General features: G+C 52.2%; 1 protein-coding gene across 2 annotated transcripts in view; it reads right to left on the bottom strand.

Annotated features, from left to right (window-relative positions):
• LOC136966202 (mitogen-activated protein kinase kinase kinase kinase 4-like) overlaps positions 1-17,688 on the bottom strand; it is a 29,333-nt gene extending 11,645 nt beyond the window's left edge. The window contains exons 1-15 of one of the 2 annotated variants that reach the window (XM_067260647.1): positions 17,386-17,688; positions 16,958-17,023; positions 8,807-8,863; positions 5,108-5,233; positions 4,875-4,985; positions 4,635-4,725; positions 4,360-4,490; positions 4,053-4,107; positions 3,887-3,965; positions 3,217-3,392; positions 3,025-3,097; positions 2,685-2,895; positions 2,198-2,359; positions 2,024-2,110; positions 914-1,417 (exon numbers count right to left, since the gene is read on the bottom strand). In XM_067260647.1, the coding sequence (XP_067116748.1) occupies positions 914-1,417; positions 2,024-2,110; positions 2,198-2,359; positions 2,685-2,895; positions 3,025-3,097; positions 3,217-3,392; positions 3,887-3,965; positions 4,053-4,107; positions 4,360-4,490; positions 4,635-4,725; positions 4,875-4,985; positions 5,108-5,233; positions 8,807-8,863; positions 16,958-17,023; positions 17,386-17,442 (1,986 nt within the window). In that variant the 5' untranslated portion in view covers positions 17,443-17,688. The remainder of the gene's footprint in view (positions 1-913; positions 1,418-2,023; positions 2,111-2,197; positions 2,360-2,684; positions 2,896-3,024; positions 3,098-3,216; positions 3,393-3,886; positions 3,966-4,052; positions 4,108-4,359; positions 4,491-4,634; positions 4,726-4,874; positions 4,986-5,107; positions 5,234-8,806; positions 8,864-16,957; positions 17,024-17,385) is intronic. The other variant, XM_067260648.1, reaches the window with a different exon arrangement.

Here is a 17,688-nt window from a genome sequence, read left to right on the forward strand (position 1 = left end):
CGGGTGTTTACATGCAGTGGCCCCTCTCAGTCTGCAGAGGTCAACTCCATGGAAAAGCCACAGCCACATCAGAAAAACTCGGATCTAGTTGGAACGCCTCAGGACGGCCTTCAGATTGGAGTTCATTCCGTTCTTCCACCATACGGATGGTGTCAACAGCTTTTTTGGTTTATTAACCTTGGTAATACTCCAAGGAAATACAATGATGTGAAATGAGTGAATATGGGGGGAAAGGAGATATTTGAAAAGGTAGTAAATTGCAAATGGTGGCATGTATGGTGCCATCGTGTCGTGAGTACTGACTGCTAACTCATCTGGACGGAAGAGCAGCTGAACGTTTACCTCAGCCACGATTACGGTCTCGCTAATCTGAAATTCTCAAAATGACTTCCGTCTTTTTTCCGCCCCGCTCAAAGTGGAGATTAAGATTAGGATATTTAATCCTCAAAAAGGTTTTAGTAGCCGAGAAGCAGCAGATAGGCAAGCAAAAAAATAAGTAATCAAGAGTGAGGAAGAAATGACAAAACAGCTCAGCTTTCGTTCAGTTTTAGAGGCAGTGCAAGTGTGAGCTCGTGGTTTTCTTTTCTCCGACTGGACACCCTGCTTCCTCTCAACGAGAGCAACAGATTTGCCATTTCAGTGGTTCTGTAACATCGCAAAGGAAAGAAGAAGAGAGCTTAGGAAGCCCATGACAGGCTGGCTATCGCCCCTCAAAGTCAACCATTTCAAACGGGTTGGAGTTACAGGAGATTCCATTTTAGGACGGCCGCTAACTTGAGGAAAAAGAAAACCATAGTCGCCGCTCACACCACGCCGCCTCGCGTCGCGTCCCCCCGGGCAGTGTGGGAGAGAAGAGAGGAGGCAGGAAGCAGCAGGCAGCGGAAGGGGGGGAGGAACACAGAGGAAAGTTCACCTCTCTGACTGGCCAAGGAGGATGACAGACAGGGTCTACGGTGGGCTCCGGGTGTCCTGTCTGAGGGGGGTTAAGGGCATCGGGCCTGTCGTTCTTAGGGAGGCTACAACTGTCTGGGAGCGGGTTAGCGCCAGGGGACGTCTCGTCCCGGTGGCGGTCAGGGACCTGGGGGGCGCGGGGGCTCTGAGGGGTCTTATCGACCTCCGCGGACACGGCCCTGCCCGCCTCTGGCAGCCCTGTCGTCTGTGGCGCAGCGACGACACCGTCAGGGGGAGGGGGTAGTGGGGCTAGCGGGGCTGTCGTGGCAATGCTGCTGTCTGGGGGGCCTGTCTGGAGGGCTGGGGGACAGTCCGGGGCCGCCCTGTCGGGGTCGGGGGTCTTGTGGCACGGCGCGGGCTGCTTGCGGTCCTGCTGGAGGGACAGCAGGTAGGCCTGCTCCTGCTGCAGGCGCTTGTGGAGACGCTCGGCCTTCCTCTGCTCCTCCAGCTCCCGCCATTTGAACTCCTGATGCAGAGCATGCCAGTGTGTGTGTGTGTGTGTGTGTGTGTGTGTGTGTGTGTGTGTGTGTGTGTGTGTGTGTGTGTTCGGGGATACTGGTTACTATAACGTTGTAGTTCTACCAGATATGGAAGCTGGACAGACTAGATGTAGTGACACACACTTAATAATACGCAATAATAATCTCCCACTACAGTATCCTCCTACTTAAATGCATCTGCTACAGTAATGCAGTAACATGAACATGGTTCTATAAGGGAGCAAGATAAAACAAGTGAATGATGCACAAAAAATAAATAGCATGACAGATGACTCATATCAGTACTGTCTTTCACAACATATATTTGCAATCCTCAAATAAATAACAAACTTAAGAGCAATGAATGACTCATGTCTAGCCGGCGATACTGGTCATGAATCACACCCTTGAAACTTGGAGTGGAACAATTCCGAATGACCTCATTGTCATCCTACTAACGAGGGTGAAGGTTAAACAGTGATGCGCTTGATGTGGGAAGAACTTAAAAGGCACTGTTGGGGGAAGCTGACCGGATCTTTCCCGGAACCTTCCGTCCCGGTGAGACAGGCGTGGGGGTGGAGGGAGGGTCTTACCAGCAGCATGGCCTGTTCATGCAGCAGCTGCTGCTGCAGGATCTCCAGGTGCCTCTGCTCCTCCTCCAGTTGACGCCGGATGTACTCCTGTCAATCAAGCACAAGGGCCTCCGTGATTGGTGGAAATACAGGGGGAAAAAACGGGAGCGCGCGGGACGTTCGACCCCGACCCACCTGCTCGCGGTCGCCCCTCCTCTTCTCGTCCTCGGCCCGCCGGCGCTCGTCCTCCTCTTTCCGCCGGCGCTCCATCTCCTCCACGCGCCGCTTGTCCTCCTGCTCGCGGCGCCGCTGCTCGCGCTCCTGCTGCCGCCGCATCTCCCGCTCGCGACGCTGTTGCTACGGAGACGGCAGGAGGGGGGGACACGGTCTCAGAAACACGGTCTCGATCGCTTGATCGAATCGGTTTGTGCTCGGCTACACGTTCACTGAGACATAAAGCCGTCAGACCACCGGGGTATGGAGCGCAGAGATACCAATCGGGTTCTCGCAGATTGGCCCACTTGGGTGTTTTGCCTGTCTCTCATTGCTCCATCTATCCATCCATTCATCCATCCATCCATCCCACCATCAATACATCCACCCATACCATACCACCATCCATCCCATATCACCATCAATACATCCATACCACACCACCCCTCCCTCCGACCCTCCCTCCTACCTCCTCCAGCCTCCTCCTCTGCTCCTTCTGCTGCTCGATGCGCTTCTGCCTCTCGGCCAGCAGCTGCCTCTTGTACTCCTCCTGCTCCCTGAGCTGCTGCTCCTGCAGGAGCTGCTGGCGGCGCAGGGCCTCCGAGCGCTCCTTGTTCTCCTGCTGCAGGCGGATGAAGTCGCGGCGCAGGGTGGACTCGCCCGGCACGTTGACGATGGAGCTGGGGGGACAGGGGGGACAGGGAGGGAGGCCAGGTGTCAGAGCAGTGGGGGGGCGCGGGGGGAGGAAAAGCCCTGGTGGGCACCCCAAAGAGAAGATGGCGGGCGTAAACCCACGAGGGCGCGCTTACCTGGGCTCTCCCTCCTGCTCCTGGGGGTCCTCCTCTTCCTCCTCGCTGCCGCTGTACTCGTACTCTGTCTCGTCTGCGAAGGGGGAGAGAGACACACGACAGGGGAGTTAGCTTCGGCGGGGAACCCCCCCCCCCCCCCCGCACGCACGAGGTGACCGGTTCGTTCCGGGCTGGAGAGCGCCGTCCACCCACCTTTCTCGCCCCTCTTCTTCTTGGTGCGGTCGATGTGGTCCTTCAGCTGGATGCGCACCTGCCGCTCGTTGGGCTGGTCCCGGATGTACGGGTGCTTCAGAAGCTGCTCTGTGGGGGGCCGCTGGGTGTAGTTCTTCACCAGGCAGCCCTCGATGAAGCTGAAGAACTTCTTGGACCTGGAGGAGGAAGGAGGAAGGGAGGAGGCTGAAAACCACGCCCTAAACCGCCCGAGGCCCGGCTCTTTCGAGCACATCCTCTCCTTAAAACGCACTCTCTGGGAGACACCCAGCGTGCCGTCATTCAAACCGTGAACGCCATGGAAAACCCAAGAGAGAGTCTCAAGGAGGCTGCGTCCCCAGTGGAAACGGAGCATTTCCCAGGGCTGAGTTGCCCTTTGTAGTCTCATGCCAGAAACCTTGTGGGTATGATGTGGTGTGCCACACAACCAGGCCCAGGTGCGCTACAGCTGCTCAGCCCAGCACGGCTAGGCAGAGCCCCTGGGCTGAGATGCCTGCAGCCTGCCTCTAACCACAGCTCAACCAGAGCCATGCAGAGGACCCAATCTCAGATCTCTGGACACTTTGAATGGCTTTAGAGTTAGCTGCTCAGGCTGCGTGAATCATCTGTGCTTCTACGTGGTCTACTCAAGTGTCGGCTGCAGGCTACTCACCACTTCTTAGACTTCAGCCTTGGGGGGGGGTTCCTGGGGATGAGGAAGAGGGCTCGCATCGGGTGCATGTCGCACAGCGCTAAACGACAGACACACACACACTCGTTAGAGAGGGATTGGGGGTCGATGAAGCAGGAAATGGAGGGTAGAGAGGGGAGGTACTCACGCGGGGCTCCTTCAGCCATCTCGATGGCTGTAATGCCGCAAGACCACAGGTCACTCTGCAGGACGAGAGGGTCGGGTCAGACACACACACGTCCAGGAGACACACGCAAGAGATCGGCTGAGTTTGGTGTTCTTTCTTTGTGCGTTTGTGTGTGCGTGTGTGTGTGTGTAAAGTGTGCGTGTCAGAGTGCGTGTCTAGTGTGTACGAAGAGTGTGTCTGTGTAGAATTTCAGAGTGTGTGTGTGTAGTATGTATAAAGTTTGCGTCTGTGTGTAGCATTTGTGTGTAGCGTGTGTGTTTGGTCTTACCCTGTAGTCGTAAGTAGCGTCTGGGTTTTCGTCACAAGCGATGACCTCTGGGGCCATCCAATAGGGCGTGCCGATGAAGGTGTTCCGCCGCCCCACGGTGCGGTCCAGCTGGGCGCTCACACCAAAGTCCACTGTTGAACACAAGACTCCCATCAACCGTCTGCACGGAAACGCGCTCCAACACCGACAGCCAGTAGACGGACGGGGAGAAAAACACCTCGGATATGCACGCGTGTGGGAGAGCGTCACCACGACGACGAGGAGGAGTCACTCACCGAGTTTGACCTCAGCGTTCTCGGTCAGCAGGACGTTCTGGCCCTTGATGTCCCGGTGGATGACGTGATGGGCGTGCAGGTGGGCCAGGCCCTGTGAGGGGGAAACAGAGAGAGGTCCGTTCACCGTCAGGTCCGTTAGACGGAGATTCTGGAGATTGAAGCCACTTAGGAGGATGGACTGCGCCGATAGGAAGGAGAGACGGGGGGGAGGGAAGGGGGGGGGCAGAGAGACAGACCTACCCGAAGGATCTCTCTGGAGATATAAGCGATCCAGTCTTCCTTCAGCTGGTTGCCCTTGGTGTTCTTCACAAGGTCCGTGATGGAGCCAGCGCCACAGAACTCCATCACCAGCTACAGAACACCCACAAACATACACAAACACACACACGTTACAGCATGATTGTCAATTATCATGGTAAGTATGAAAAGCTTTGAAAACCGCAAACAGTAGTTTAACAGTCAGGCTCGCTCACCCAGAGCTGGTCGTCGTGTCCTGGGGGGCTCTTCTTGATGAAAGCACCGTAGTACGTGGCTATGTTTCTGTGGTGGGAGTATTTCTTCAGCATGTTGATCTCCAGTTTAATCTCCTCCTCTTCGTCCTGCAGGAATATGAGAGACAGACAGACGGACAGTTTGTGTCAGGTCAAGGAGGTCGATTGTGGTTGACATGCCTTGCGACATGAAAAGCCGCAGACTCGGTTCCCGTTGGGAAGTCCTGCAACAGCCTGAGTCACTAGGTTGAAGCACTGACATCTTTACCGAGAATAAGGCCTTAAAGACACACAGGAGAATGGTTGACATGACAGCCTAACTCCTAGCCACATTTGGGGGGGGAAAGCACCAGAAGAATTGAATTTCCTCGAACTGAGACAAGTTCTACTAAGATTCGAAACGGTCTCGCTCAACTGATACCAGACCGAGAGGAGGAGTCCACTTCTTCATTTACATTTACATTTTAGTCATTTAGCAGACGCTCTTATCCAGAGCGACTTACAGGAAGTACAGGGACATTCCCCCGAGGCAAGTAGGGTGAAGTGCCTTGCCCAAGGACACAACGTCAGTTGGCATGACCGGGAATCGAACTGGCAACCTTCGGATTACTAGCCCGATTCCCTCACCGCTCAGCCATCTGACTCCCATCTACTTCTTCATCCTCCTCTCTCAACCTCGTTGTTTTGGGATTAATGACACGTGGGGCCTCCCTGTGCATCTGTAGCAGCCATTAGCATACTACTGTGCAGACAAATCCTTAAACAACAAGAACAGTTGTTTATATGCGTCAAATGTTTTCATTCTCCATTTCGAACTGCGGGAGGGATTTATCAGATATGACATGGAGGCGCTAACCATCCTCTATGACACAGTGTTGGTGTACTTGAGCCAGATGACAACCCTCGTCAAGCCAAACGTTGACCAACCTCAAAGTGAAAATGAAGCCTTTAGCCTAGGCATTGTGTAACCGAGCATTGTGCTACAAGCCCCAGAGTGGGAGACCGACTACCATAGGAGGAAGCGGTAAGGAAGGTCAGCGCAACACAGTTAGCCAACTGGAAGCAGGCCATAGCCTGACAGTGATTAATGGAGATACTCTAATTGCACTGTTCTGTGGCTAGCCTCCGTAGAAACCCATGTTGACAGAAGTTCAGTTAAGTCTTATGAGGGCTGCGTTAGCTGTGCAGAGAGAGGGCACATCACCCATTTTGTCTGCATTACAACATTCCAGTGTGTTTGCACAGCCCGCGGGGCTTTTTTGTCATGTAAAAACACACACACACACAGGATGCTAGTTCTGCATTCCACCATGTCTAGTTATCCAGTTATCCAGAGGACCCCCACCTCAACTCTCAGCTGGATATCCAGGCAGCCATGCTGTTGCACTCGTTTGGAGTGACATCAACCTTTCTCCTGCCTCCCCTCCCCTCCACCTCCCCTCGCCTCCCCTCCCCCGCCGCCATGCAGCTGTTTGGATTATCACTCGCAGCCGTGAAAGCCTGATCGCCGCCGGGTCACATGACCAGGGACAGACATCCCTCCCTGCTCACGATCCCAACGGTGACAAGCAGAGAGAGGGAGGGCGGGAGGGTCGAGGGGGGCAAAACAGAATGAGTCAAAAACGAATGCAGATTTGCCCCGCTGAGTCCTTCAGCCACACGTCCCATCGGTGACACCCCGCAGGGCTCTTATGTAACTCCCGCTCTTTTGGCCCAGTGGTCCCATTCAATAATAACTGCCTCCTGACAAACAAAAGACTTTTCAGCAAGAATACCTCAAAATCCCTGCCCAACCTAGAAAGCAGATTTAGAAAGCAAACTACATTTCCCATAAACCTTAACACAGGATAACGAAGAAGAAGAAGAAGAAAAAAAAAAAAAAGACAATAAACACACATGGCAGTGGACTGGATTGAAGAATTTAGAGCAGGGGTTAAAATGTGGGTCATCATGACAGACACGCTATATAGCCCAGCTCTCAAAGTGCTCCACAGGCATGTAGCTTAGAGAGCGGGGAGTCGGCTAGCCTAACAAGAGTCGAGCCCGGCCCATGATTCAGGGCAACAAACGGCAAGGGCAATAGATGTTGCAGGGCTCCCTCCACCACAACCTAGTCACGTTGCTCTCAAATGTGGATGTAGCTGCAAAGCATGCATAAGCTCCCATACATTGTCCATGTAGCCTACTGTCTCCAATTAAGACTGAAACCACTCCACTGACTATTATGCTACAGGCCATCATGAGACCGCTCCACTTAGCCATGCTAGAATATAGATGACCCAATTTGACGATGCTAGCCTGAGTAGCTGACTAGGGTACAGATGTGGAACCAGACCTGGGAGCTATATGACAGATAGGAGCCACTTCCTGTAAACTAGACCTGTTATCTCGGGCAGGGCTGGCTAGAGCAGCACGTGTGGGGGTTGATGACGTCCCAAGGTGTGGGAACACCTCTGGGTGCCTGACACAGGAAGCGGTTGGGTAACCGCTGGTTGCAATGTCCTTTACGAGACAGCTGACTCATGACAATCAGAAGGGTGTGTCAGGGAACAAGTCGGGACAGTTTCTCTAGTTAGGAGTCTGAAGAACTGGGGCAGGTGAACTCAAACAGTCACACTGGAAACTTTCAAGTCATTTCAAACATAAACACACAATTCAGCCCTGGAGAGAAAATGTTGCTGCTAGCTTCAGCACTACTAATACTACTAATACTGTACGGATGCTGCAGTTCATTTCCTCGGAATATGTGGGCATTCCATGTGAAAGAGAGCTGAAACTTAATGCTTTCAGCCTTTGAATGTTACCTTCGAACATTGAGGTCATCTCACACAACAATGCCTTGGTGCTGAGGTTGAAACCCACAGCTAAAACAGGCCATCATCTTCATGGATTTGGAAGGGTTAGTGGGGGTCATGTTGGCTAACCTCACCCCAGGAGAGTAGCTAAGCCATGGGCACTGGCAGGGGTCCTGTCCCTGGGGGGGGGGAAGCTGCCACTGGGCCTAGATAGATGACTAAACAGGGGGTGGTCTTCATTAGGATGTGTAGGTGTGTGTGTCCCTCTTCTCTGGGAGGTCCACACTTGAGAAATGAAAGCAGAATGCAACACAAGATCTACCCGCCAGCCCGCCTCGGAATTACGCTATTGAGTCAACATACCGCTGGCTAGATCTCTGCTTGTTATGTGGGAATTTATGGGTGCCTCATTATGGAGAACTCATGTTTAGTTTTTTCCCCTTCCCTGAAATCTAGGTCTCCCTCAAACATATGAAAGCACATTAATATTTCTGAATACTGCACATATCTTGAACTGGCAGATCGTCCAATTTTCCGTCATTCCACTAGATGAAAGTAAACAAATGTATTAGCCTATGCCGCGGTTCTTTCGGCCCCACGCTTTAGCAACGAGCCTGTAGAACACCTGACCAGGCTGGCTTATCTCCTCATCACAGACCAGAATAAAACAATGGACTTGCTGCTCAGAGAGAGAGCGAGAGAGAGAGAGAGCGAGAATGAAAACAACGGCACACTCGCACTGTTTCCAAAGGTCAGCCAAGCCTGCCTGGCTCTGTCAGTAACCCCCTTCCCCCCCCGTCCCCCCCAACCTCCCTCCATCCTCCCTGAAAAACAACAGCGAGGTGGTTATCCTTAGTCAAACCCCCACCCCCCTTCCCCGCCTTACCTCGGTGACATCCATGACCTTGATGGCCGCCAGCTGCCCAGTCTTGACATGCCGCCCCTGGGGAGAGGGAGAGATAGCACGTTAGTCGTCACGCGGAGAACAGTGAGGACCACTGTTGGTTTATCAGCTGCTCTGCCAGGTTATCAGGGTTAAGGGTTAGGGTTAGAGTGCCGACTGTTTGCCCGCGCGTGTGACACTGAAAAAAGCTTCCAAAGCTCCCATGCCTTATGCTACAAAGTTTGGGGGATTTCAGATTGTTTCCGTGTCCAAGGCCTGCTCGATGGGGAAGCATGAAACTGATTTAGCTGGAGCGTTTAGTGACAGACAGTTACTTATAGGTCTACGATCCCCTTCCCCCCCCCCCCTACTAAACAAACAATCCCACAGTCCCCTACAGTTCCAGCACCCCTCACTCCCTACATAAACAAAGGCCAAAAATAGAAACCTCCTTTCCCATCCCCAAACCCTCCCTCCCCCCCAAAATAAATAATAACACAGATAAAAGCTCCACATGTTTGGGATCCAATCAAGCCAGGCATGGGTATTCCCCCTAGTCTTGGCTGGACCGTGTATAAAGGTTGTGGCGCTGATGATTCCAGCAGCTGTGGTCACGCACACACGTAGAATCCCGGTCAATATCAGGATGACAAGACGTTCCAGAGGCAATTGAATATGCATGGATTATGGACAGTAAAAAGCAACCGGCTTATTCTTTACAGCCCTGGTTAAGACGAGTGCTTGAACCCGCCTGACTGTAATCCCCCTCCCCCCCCCCCCCCGGTCCTTTGATCCCGGAGCGGCCGTCATAAAAACGCTGCAGGGGACGTTACGGCCCCCGGCTGGCGCTGCAGCCCCGCACACGACCCTCTGGGGGGGTCAAGGGTCACAGGTGCGACTCAGGGTTCATCGCCCTCCACACACACACCGCCCCCCCCCCCACACCCATCTGTGAGCACACAGGCGACGTGGGTAAGAAGAAGAAGGGTATTTAGTTTCTCTCCATCGGCACCAGCATGTGGCCTGGGTCTGTGGAGCTTCACAGGGACGGGATGCCAGGTTCTGCCCTTTGAACCCTTCCTGCGAGTCCCAGGATCAAGGCGGGGGGGGGGGGATGAGAACTGGACCGTGGAAGCGGATGGGAATGCAGAAGGTAGTCGAGGATGATCTGTCCACCATTCATTAGAAGATAAGGAGTCAGAGCCTCCCCTTACTCCTTTGTGCTCCAGCCACCTCCTATATCAGCCAGTTCACCCCCCCCCCCCCCCCCCACCCCCCCACCACTACAGTAATCACAAGGAGCCTGACTGGCTGGGCTTTAGTAAGACTAAGCAGACTCCCATCACACTACACTCAAAGCCTGGTAGCCAGTCATGAGTTGTAACCATGGCAACCCCCCCACCCCCACACACACACACAATAGATAGGAGATGAGGAAGCGAAGGACACGGCTCTGACCTACCTCAAGGGGCTGACCGAAGGGAGGGGTCGGGGCGGTCATAGGGGGCCCCCAGTGAGGCCCTGGAGGGGTTATCTAAGGCGGTGAGTTATCACCGAGCCATTCCCCTCCCTTCACTTCAGCCCCAGCCAGCTCTAGTCTCCCATTAAACTGCTAACCACAGCCAGATGTGTTGCTGGCCCGGCTCCAGCGACACAGACCAGCACTCCCATCCAGCTCCACTCCCCATCAGTCCTCACAGTGCCTGTCAACCACTCCTCTCTCTCCCTGCCACATTCCACTGGACCCCTGGTGCTTCAGCGCATCCTCCTCCTCATCATCATCCTCCTCCTCCTCATCATCGTCATCGTCCTCTGAAGCCAGAGGACGACCGTTTGGAGTGAATACTGTAGGTCAGGTTACCGCTCCCGGCGTCTAATCGCATCGAAAGGTGAAAGTGTGTGTGTGTGTGTGTGTGCAGGGCAGGGAGCCAGGGTAGGTGTGTGTTGGTAATGAGGGTTTAGAGCTCTGTGGGGTAGCACAGGGGTTAGATGTAGATGTAAGGTGACATTTAAGCAGTGGGTGGGGGGGGGAGGAGGGCGACACCAGCCAATGAGGACGAGGTCCACGCCGGAAAAACGCTCATTACGCGTGTGCTAGCTGTGACCCGCAAACACAGCGGGCATACTTAAACACACACACACACACACACAAACACTTGAACGTATACAAAACCCCCCGGAGAAAATGAGCGCGAGCTCGCACACGCAAATGGGAATCACGGAACGCAAACAAACAAACCATTACCCCGGCCTAATGGTTTATCGACATCCTCCTTCCGGCCGCCTCCTATAGCTCAACGCAAACCAGAAGAGCGCTGGGAAAGAAACGGCTTCTCAGCAGCAGCGCACAACGGAGCCCAGCCCGCTGCATACCAGCACACTGACCCATTTCTCACAGACACAGCTAGCCCCAGCACCGCCCCCCCCCCCCCCCCCCAACAAACCCCCCATTACGACCACACTCCCCAGAGGACCGCCACTCAGGGTGGATGAGAGTGGAAGAGAGTGGATGGGAGAGCGGGCAAAGGGCAAAAGGGAGTACTGCAGCTGGGAGAGTCGATTGAAAGAGCGAGAGCAGGAGGGAGAGAGAAAGCGACCGAGAGAGCGGGAGGGAGAGACAGAGCGAGAGAGCGAGAGAGAGAGAGCGAAATGGAAAAGAAAGAGGCAGCGAGCATGATTAAGGGCTACAGAGCGGGATCGCATGGGAAGGGAGATGAGGTATGGGGGTAGAGCAACCATAAACTCGGCGGCCTGTTATCGGATCGTGCTGGAGAGAGGGAGAGCGTTCACTCTTCTCAGACAACAGCCGATATGGCCCACTGCGTCCCAGGCTGAGGGCGGAGGAGAGATGCATTCAGGCCAGGCCGGGGATCAGAGGGGTGGGGTCTGGTCTGGTCTGGTCCACTGTTCAGGTCCAGGGAGTGGCAGCAGGGTTTAAAGTGGACTGGAGAGGAGACGGCTGATCCGTAAGTAAGGAGGTATCGATCTCAGTGCAGCAGCCTGTACTCAGCCCAACTAACTGCTCCATTCAGGATGAGAGCCGTTCTGAGAGCCCCCTCTTGAGAAAACAGAGCTGCTTTCTCAGGGAGAAGTCAAGGCGTGTTCCGATACCGACGCCGTTCCTAGACAGTTCGGTCGGCCGGGGAATAGGTTAGAATGAAACCCGTTCTCTCCAAAGGAAACGTGACACCGAGGCATGACTGGGCTCAGACTCCGCTGGGAATCAGGCACTCCCGTCTGCCTGGGCCACAGGGACGGGATTTGTTTAGCCTCATCCGAGTATCACAACGAGGCGGCTCAGTGAGCGGCTGCACGCCGGGCACAGACAGGCGTGTTCACACAGATGCCGGACTTGTGACGCCCATGACTACGTGAGACCAGCGTGGGAAAGAAAAGCCCAAAACGCCCGAGCGCGTACACGCGCGTGCCGGAGGGATTGTGTTCCTGGTGAGGCTGCCGGTTTGCGTCCGACCCCCCGACCTGTCGCATCTCTCTCACCGTGCGCGAACACACACTCTCGAGCACGCACGATGACCATGTGAACAGATAGGGCTGGCCCCTCGTGAGACGACCGTGTCTCTGGGACTTGAGGGTGTGTGAGTGACAAGAGGGAGATCTTGGCCACGTCGCTAAGAGGGTGACACATTCAACACCCCCGGCAGCTGATCCCCGAAAACTAGCAGGCCAATCAGCACATAGCTAAACCCGAACCACCAAGGTGGACCAAATAAATGACACCGGGCCCAAGCATCAAGCAGATGACAAAGAACAGGGATTATTTAAGGTCTTAAATAAATAGTTGGTATATGTTGCTTACGGCCAGCCAGCCCATCCCGCCCTGCACACTAACCAACAATACAGACTCCTCCATTGGTTTGGCTATAAATAGCTCCAGTCTTAAATCAAAGCTAGCAACCGTTTAACTGTGAACAGGCTCGTCTCCTGCATGGTGTCACGTGTTCTTGCCCGGTTTTCGGCAGCGCGTGGCTGTAGTCTGTAGACCTAGACCACAGTGTGTTTACCTGCTAGATGAGGATCTTCGGGGCAACACATGACCAGGAGTACAGATGTCTCCCTCCTCCTCCACCACCACCTCCTCCTCCTCCTCGCCCTACCAGGCCTGCATGGTGAGCAGTGTGCTGGCATCTCCCTAGTGGCTGCCTGGGTCAGGCCAGACCCATATGGCACCAGCATTGGGTATTAGCGGGCATTAGGCAACTGGCGTTAAAAGGATACCTCTGCCAGGATACCCCCCCCCCCCCCCCTGCATGACTAGCACTTTGCTGCCCACATGAAGCGCCAGGCTACTGTGCCATGGTGACGGAGGATGGCCGTAGGGGACAGGAGGAAGGGACAGACGGAGGTGTGGCTGAGTGAAGGAGAGTCCGCCCTGAGAGAGGTGCCGTCGTCATCTCCGCGGTGGCGCCGCTGACGCCCGTGGCCCCCCTTCGTTGTCCGTTTATCCGCCACGTCACGCTGCGGATTTAGGGGTTTTCCTGGGAAACGGCCTCCCACGCAAACCAGGACACACCGAAGACGAAGAGAAAACGCTGACGTTTCATAACCGAGGCCTCCCAAATCTCCAGTCCCTCGACGACGCTGCTGGATCAGCTGGGCTGGCAGCAGCCCTGCTGAAGCCTTGGTGCGGAAGGCAGGGGGTCCTCATGGACACTGACTGACACAGAGATGTGACATTATGGCTTCACAGTAACAGGATTTGGTTGACAACGGCCATTCCACTGAGGGATGGCTCGGAGATTCAGTCCTGACGATGGCACTGCTTTAACCAGCACCCCGAGAGCTAGTGTGTAACCCTGGGTTTGATGATTTCGACTCCACTTGGGGGGGGGGGGGGAACACACCAAAGGAGAATAGGGATAAGGAGAAGGGGAAGACCAGCGACGGCAGGGCCAGAGGACAGTACGGACAATGAGGAGGGAGGAGGGACACACAGAGTGAGTGTGAGGGGGGGGCCCTGGCGTCAGCACGACGACGGGGGGGAGGTTCTCCCAGCGTCCCTGCAGAGACCTGGCAGGTCCTGCACTGCAGTGGAAGGGTAGAGAGCGGCGAGAACAGGGGATAGATGCAAAACCAGACGAGCAAGGGCAGGGCACAGGACCAGGCCGTCTGGCTGACTATTATTGGCCCTTCTGCAGAGGAATCCTCCCCACATACCTCACAACTCAAAAGACCTACATCTTAAAAAGAAAAAAAAACACGATTCATTTATCTTTCTTCCGCCTCAAAGCACCTGAGGCTCTTAGACAGTCTCCACATGGCGCTGCCAGCTGGGCCGGAGCCAGAATGATAGTGCTGATCTGAGAATCCCTTTGTGCAGTGCAGTGCTGGAGCAGGTGATCCCATCCAGCACAACACCAGCCTGCTTCAGTATGAGCCCAGCACCGACACGGCACGCAGCACAAGCACACATCTCCCCCTACTTCTTCATTGGCCTCTGCACCAGAGTGATAAGCAAATGCCATTCATTGGTCAAAATGATATTCATTAGTACTATGACTAGTGACTATGACTAGTAAATGACTAAATGTAAATGACTAAATGTAAATGACTAAATGTAAATGACTAAATGTAAAATGTAGGAGATTGGAAGTCATGACAAACGAGTTGTTAAAACAGATGTTTTACACATTAGTGTGAGCTAAATAAAAAAATGTAAAGACATTCAAATTGGGACTTGTCCAATCTTCCAGCCCACCCAAACATAGGACTTTTCTTTAGTCTTATTGGGCAAGTTCTGTCTGCAAATGTCATTTGGCCATCTAGTACATTCAACTGAATAGGTCAACCTGGGTTCTTTTCATAATAATTGTGCTTAGTAAGTCAAGCTAAACCTCAGTGATCAAGCTCTTTGACTGACTGCACTGCTTAATCTAGCACCCCCACAGAGACAGTCACTGCCCTTCTGGCTTGGTTCCAATGACTGGTCACTCCCTGTCATTTGAATCTGTCTTGCATGTACACTACTTTAGATATGCCATTTCGATTCTTAGAAAGCTCTGGATAACAAGATAGCCCGTTCTGAGAGTCACTTATCTCCATTAACTGTAGGATTGAACTAGTCTACAGTGTGAGGGCTGTTTCTGAGAATCACCAGCCCGTTTTGGAGCTTCATGTTCAAAGTGACAGGATATTCTTTTTTTTTTTCTTTTTTTCTTTTTTTTTTACTATAACAAGTCAGCTTAATGCATAAAACTTCTTTGACTGAAATAAATGGGTTAGGCTCTATTGTTTCCTCAAAAAATGATAGGGAGAGAAAAAAAAACTGTGACAAATGATTAACAATAAGAGAAAACAGAAGAACGCCTCCCAGTGAGGACAAGTCAGCCTAGTTTTCAGTTAGAGGCCATTTGACTATTCAGTGTTTGGGGATTCAACTGACAAACAGGTCCTTTCTAAAGAACTATACTGGCGGATCGGAAGGCGGGGGGGGGGGGGACCCAAAAAGCCAGCGACACAGAGACAAAACCATCTTTGTAATGGAGTGGGTAGGCTCTGTCTGGTCCTGGACAGCTGCTCTTCAACCAGTTGCAGCGCCCCTCATTCACACCACATGGCACATGCTCGCTCGCCTGTTTAATAACGGAGCTGCTGCACCGAGCTAGCCTAGCCCTGATAAGACAGCTGATAGAGAAGGCACAGCTCACGTGGGTGCATGGGTTATGACATCCCCTCTGGAGAAAGAGGAACACGCTCAAGAAGAGCTTCCACGGCTCGACTTCTGAAAGACTCAAATCCAAGTATGGAGTCTTCTGAGCACAACTAGGCTCCAGTTTTTCCACCAGACCACGGATTGTCCTTCATTTGACTAATTCAACAGGATACAAAATACTAGCCTTGGGCCAATTTGACAGAAGCCTAAACATATTCCATTAAATGTTAAGGAAGGCTGTCACCAAGGATATTTTGTAGTCAAGTATTCTGTTGATTAATCTAATTACTGGGATAAACATGCAAAACACTGCTTTTCATCTTGGGAATGGCTAATCTATGTCAGAGTAATAGCTATCACTTTTATTGGATGTAGATTAATAGAAAAACTTGTGTCAATTTCCAAATATGGACTTCAAACTACAACCTGTTAGTTCCTCAATAACATTACTGCCAACATTCTTGGGTTTACTTTCCACTGATATCATTTTATAAAGATGTGACAGAATACAACCCAAGCAGTCGTTTGTGATGTGTGAAGTATTATGATGTTGTGTTTCACAGAAACCTAAAATAGCAGAGAGAACAGTATGCTGCTCACTCTTGTGGTAAATAAAAGCAAAAACAATGACTACATTATTAGATGGAATTTTTAGAGCAGTTAAGAGAGTGATCAAATCCACAAAATGGGTCAATTTCTGCATGCCCACAAGCCATCTGGTATTGGAGGGAGGATGGCATGCAAGTTCATTTTCCATTACCAAAAGGATCACATGACCCTAAGAAAATACCATATAGCCAGACGTTTACCCGTTGTTCCATACGGGTAAAACAGATTAAATGGTCTTGAGTTTAGCCCATTCTGAACCAGATCCACAATCTACTTGAAATCCTGAGAGCTAGCAGGCCTTCGTCAGGTTCAGTGGGTCACTAGGGCAACGCTACAGGAATAAAGGCCAAGATGAAACAGACTTCCCATTTCCATTTTCAAGCTGTTCAGATGCAGTATTGCAGTTAGACAGGCTAGTATGCCAGCCTGGAATGGGCAAAGTGGGGAAGCTGGACTGGTTGTCTAAAACCTTGTCATTAGATTGGCATTTTTCCCGCAAAGCCTATTTGAAGGTTTCACAGATGGGATAGCCTAGTCATTATTTTCTGAACTACCATTAGTTGCCTATTCGAGCAGCAAAATGAACACATGCAACTTAGTCTAGACATTGCGAAGAATAGGTAAAATATCCTAATGAAGTCCTGTTTATAAAAAATAGGTCTCCATACCCCCCCGCCTGCCATCACCCTGACATGAAAACCACAGTATCGCTCAGGCACTAAGCTCGTGTTTCATATCAATGGGGTCCCAATCGAAATAATTTATCTATGCGCAAAGTAAGGGGCAGATATAACCAAGTCTCGCATCGAGCAGAGAATGACGAGGACTTGTGAGCAGCCTAGGCCTGGCCATACATCGAGGGATCGCTTGTGTACCTTGTATACTTGTCCATAGGTGCCATTTCCGACCACTTCCACCAATTCAAAAATCCCAGCTGGATCCTGCAAGGAATCGAATAAAAAATATTTCACACAAATAGCATACACGGTAAAAGTGTTTTAGAAGATGTTATAATGATGGGCTCTAGATTAACGCAGCTGTTGCGCCCTGATCTATCCAACATGCCAAATGCATTTCGAACAAAGGAAAACCAGAGACTGGAAACACCTCGCTCGAGCTGAATAATAATGTCATACTAGTCTCAGTGATAGGGCTATGGCAAATCCGTGGAAATAAATACCTGACATGTTATCAACCGAGTGAGATGTTTTGTTTATTGTAGCCTATTGCAAAATTGATACACAATTGGGGGAAAAAACGGTTGTCTCAATTAGAAGAGACACTGCCCTTGTCCAGTACTCACCCGCAATGAAGCCAGGTCTATCTCTACCAGACTTTTTGCTGGAGAGTCGTTCGCCATTTTTGCAATGATTTCCTATCCTTCCTTTACGTAAATTGTGAATATTTGATACAGGATCATTAGCGGTACCCCCTAATACTAGAAGAGGCAGTCGTGTATTCCTCTTTGTGGTCCGCTTCTGTTGTTGAGGACGCAGGGCTACTCCATGTTGAGGTGGCAGCTCGCGGCCCTACACGCAACTCTACTGGTGCTCCTCCTCTCCCCCCGGATTGAGGGATCCGATCGCACAAACACAGGATGCCGGTC

Source organism: Osmerus mordax, chromosome 22 (assembly GCF_038355195.1).
Source record: "Osmerus mordax isolate fOsmMor3 chromosome 22, fOsmMor3.pri, whole genome shotgun sequence".
Taxonomy (NCBI): domain Eukaryota; kingdom Metazoa; phylum Chordata; class Actinopteri; order Osmeriformes; family Osmeridae; genus Osmerus; species Osmerus mordax.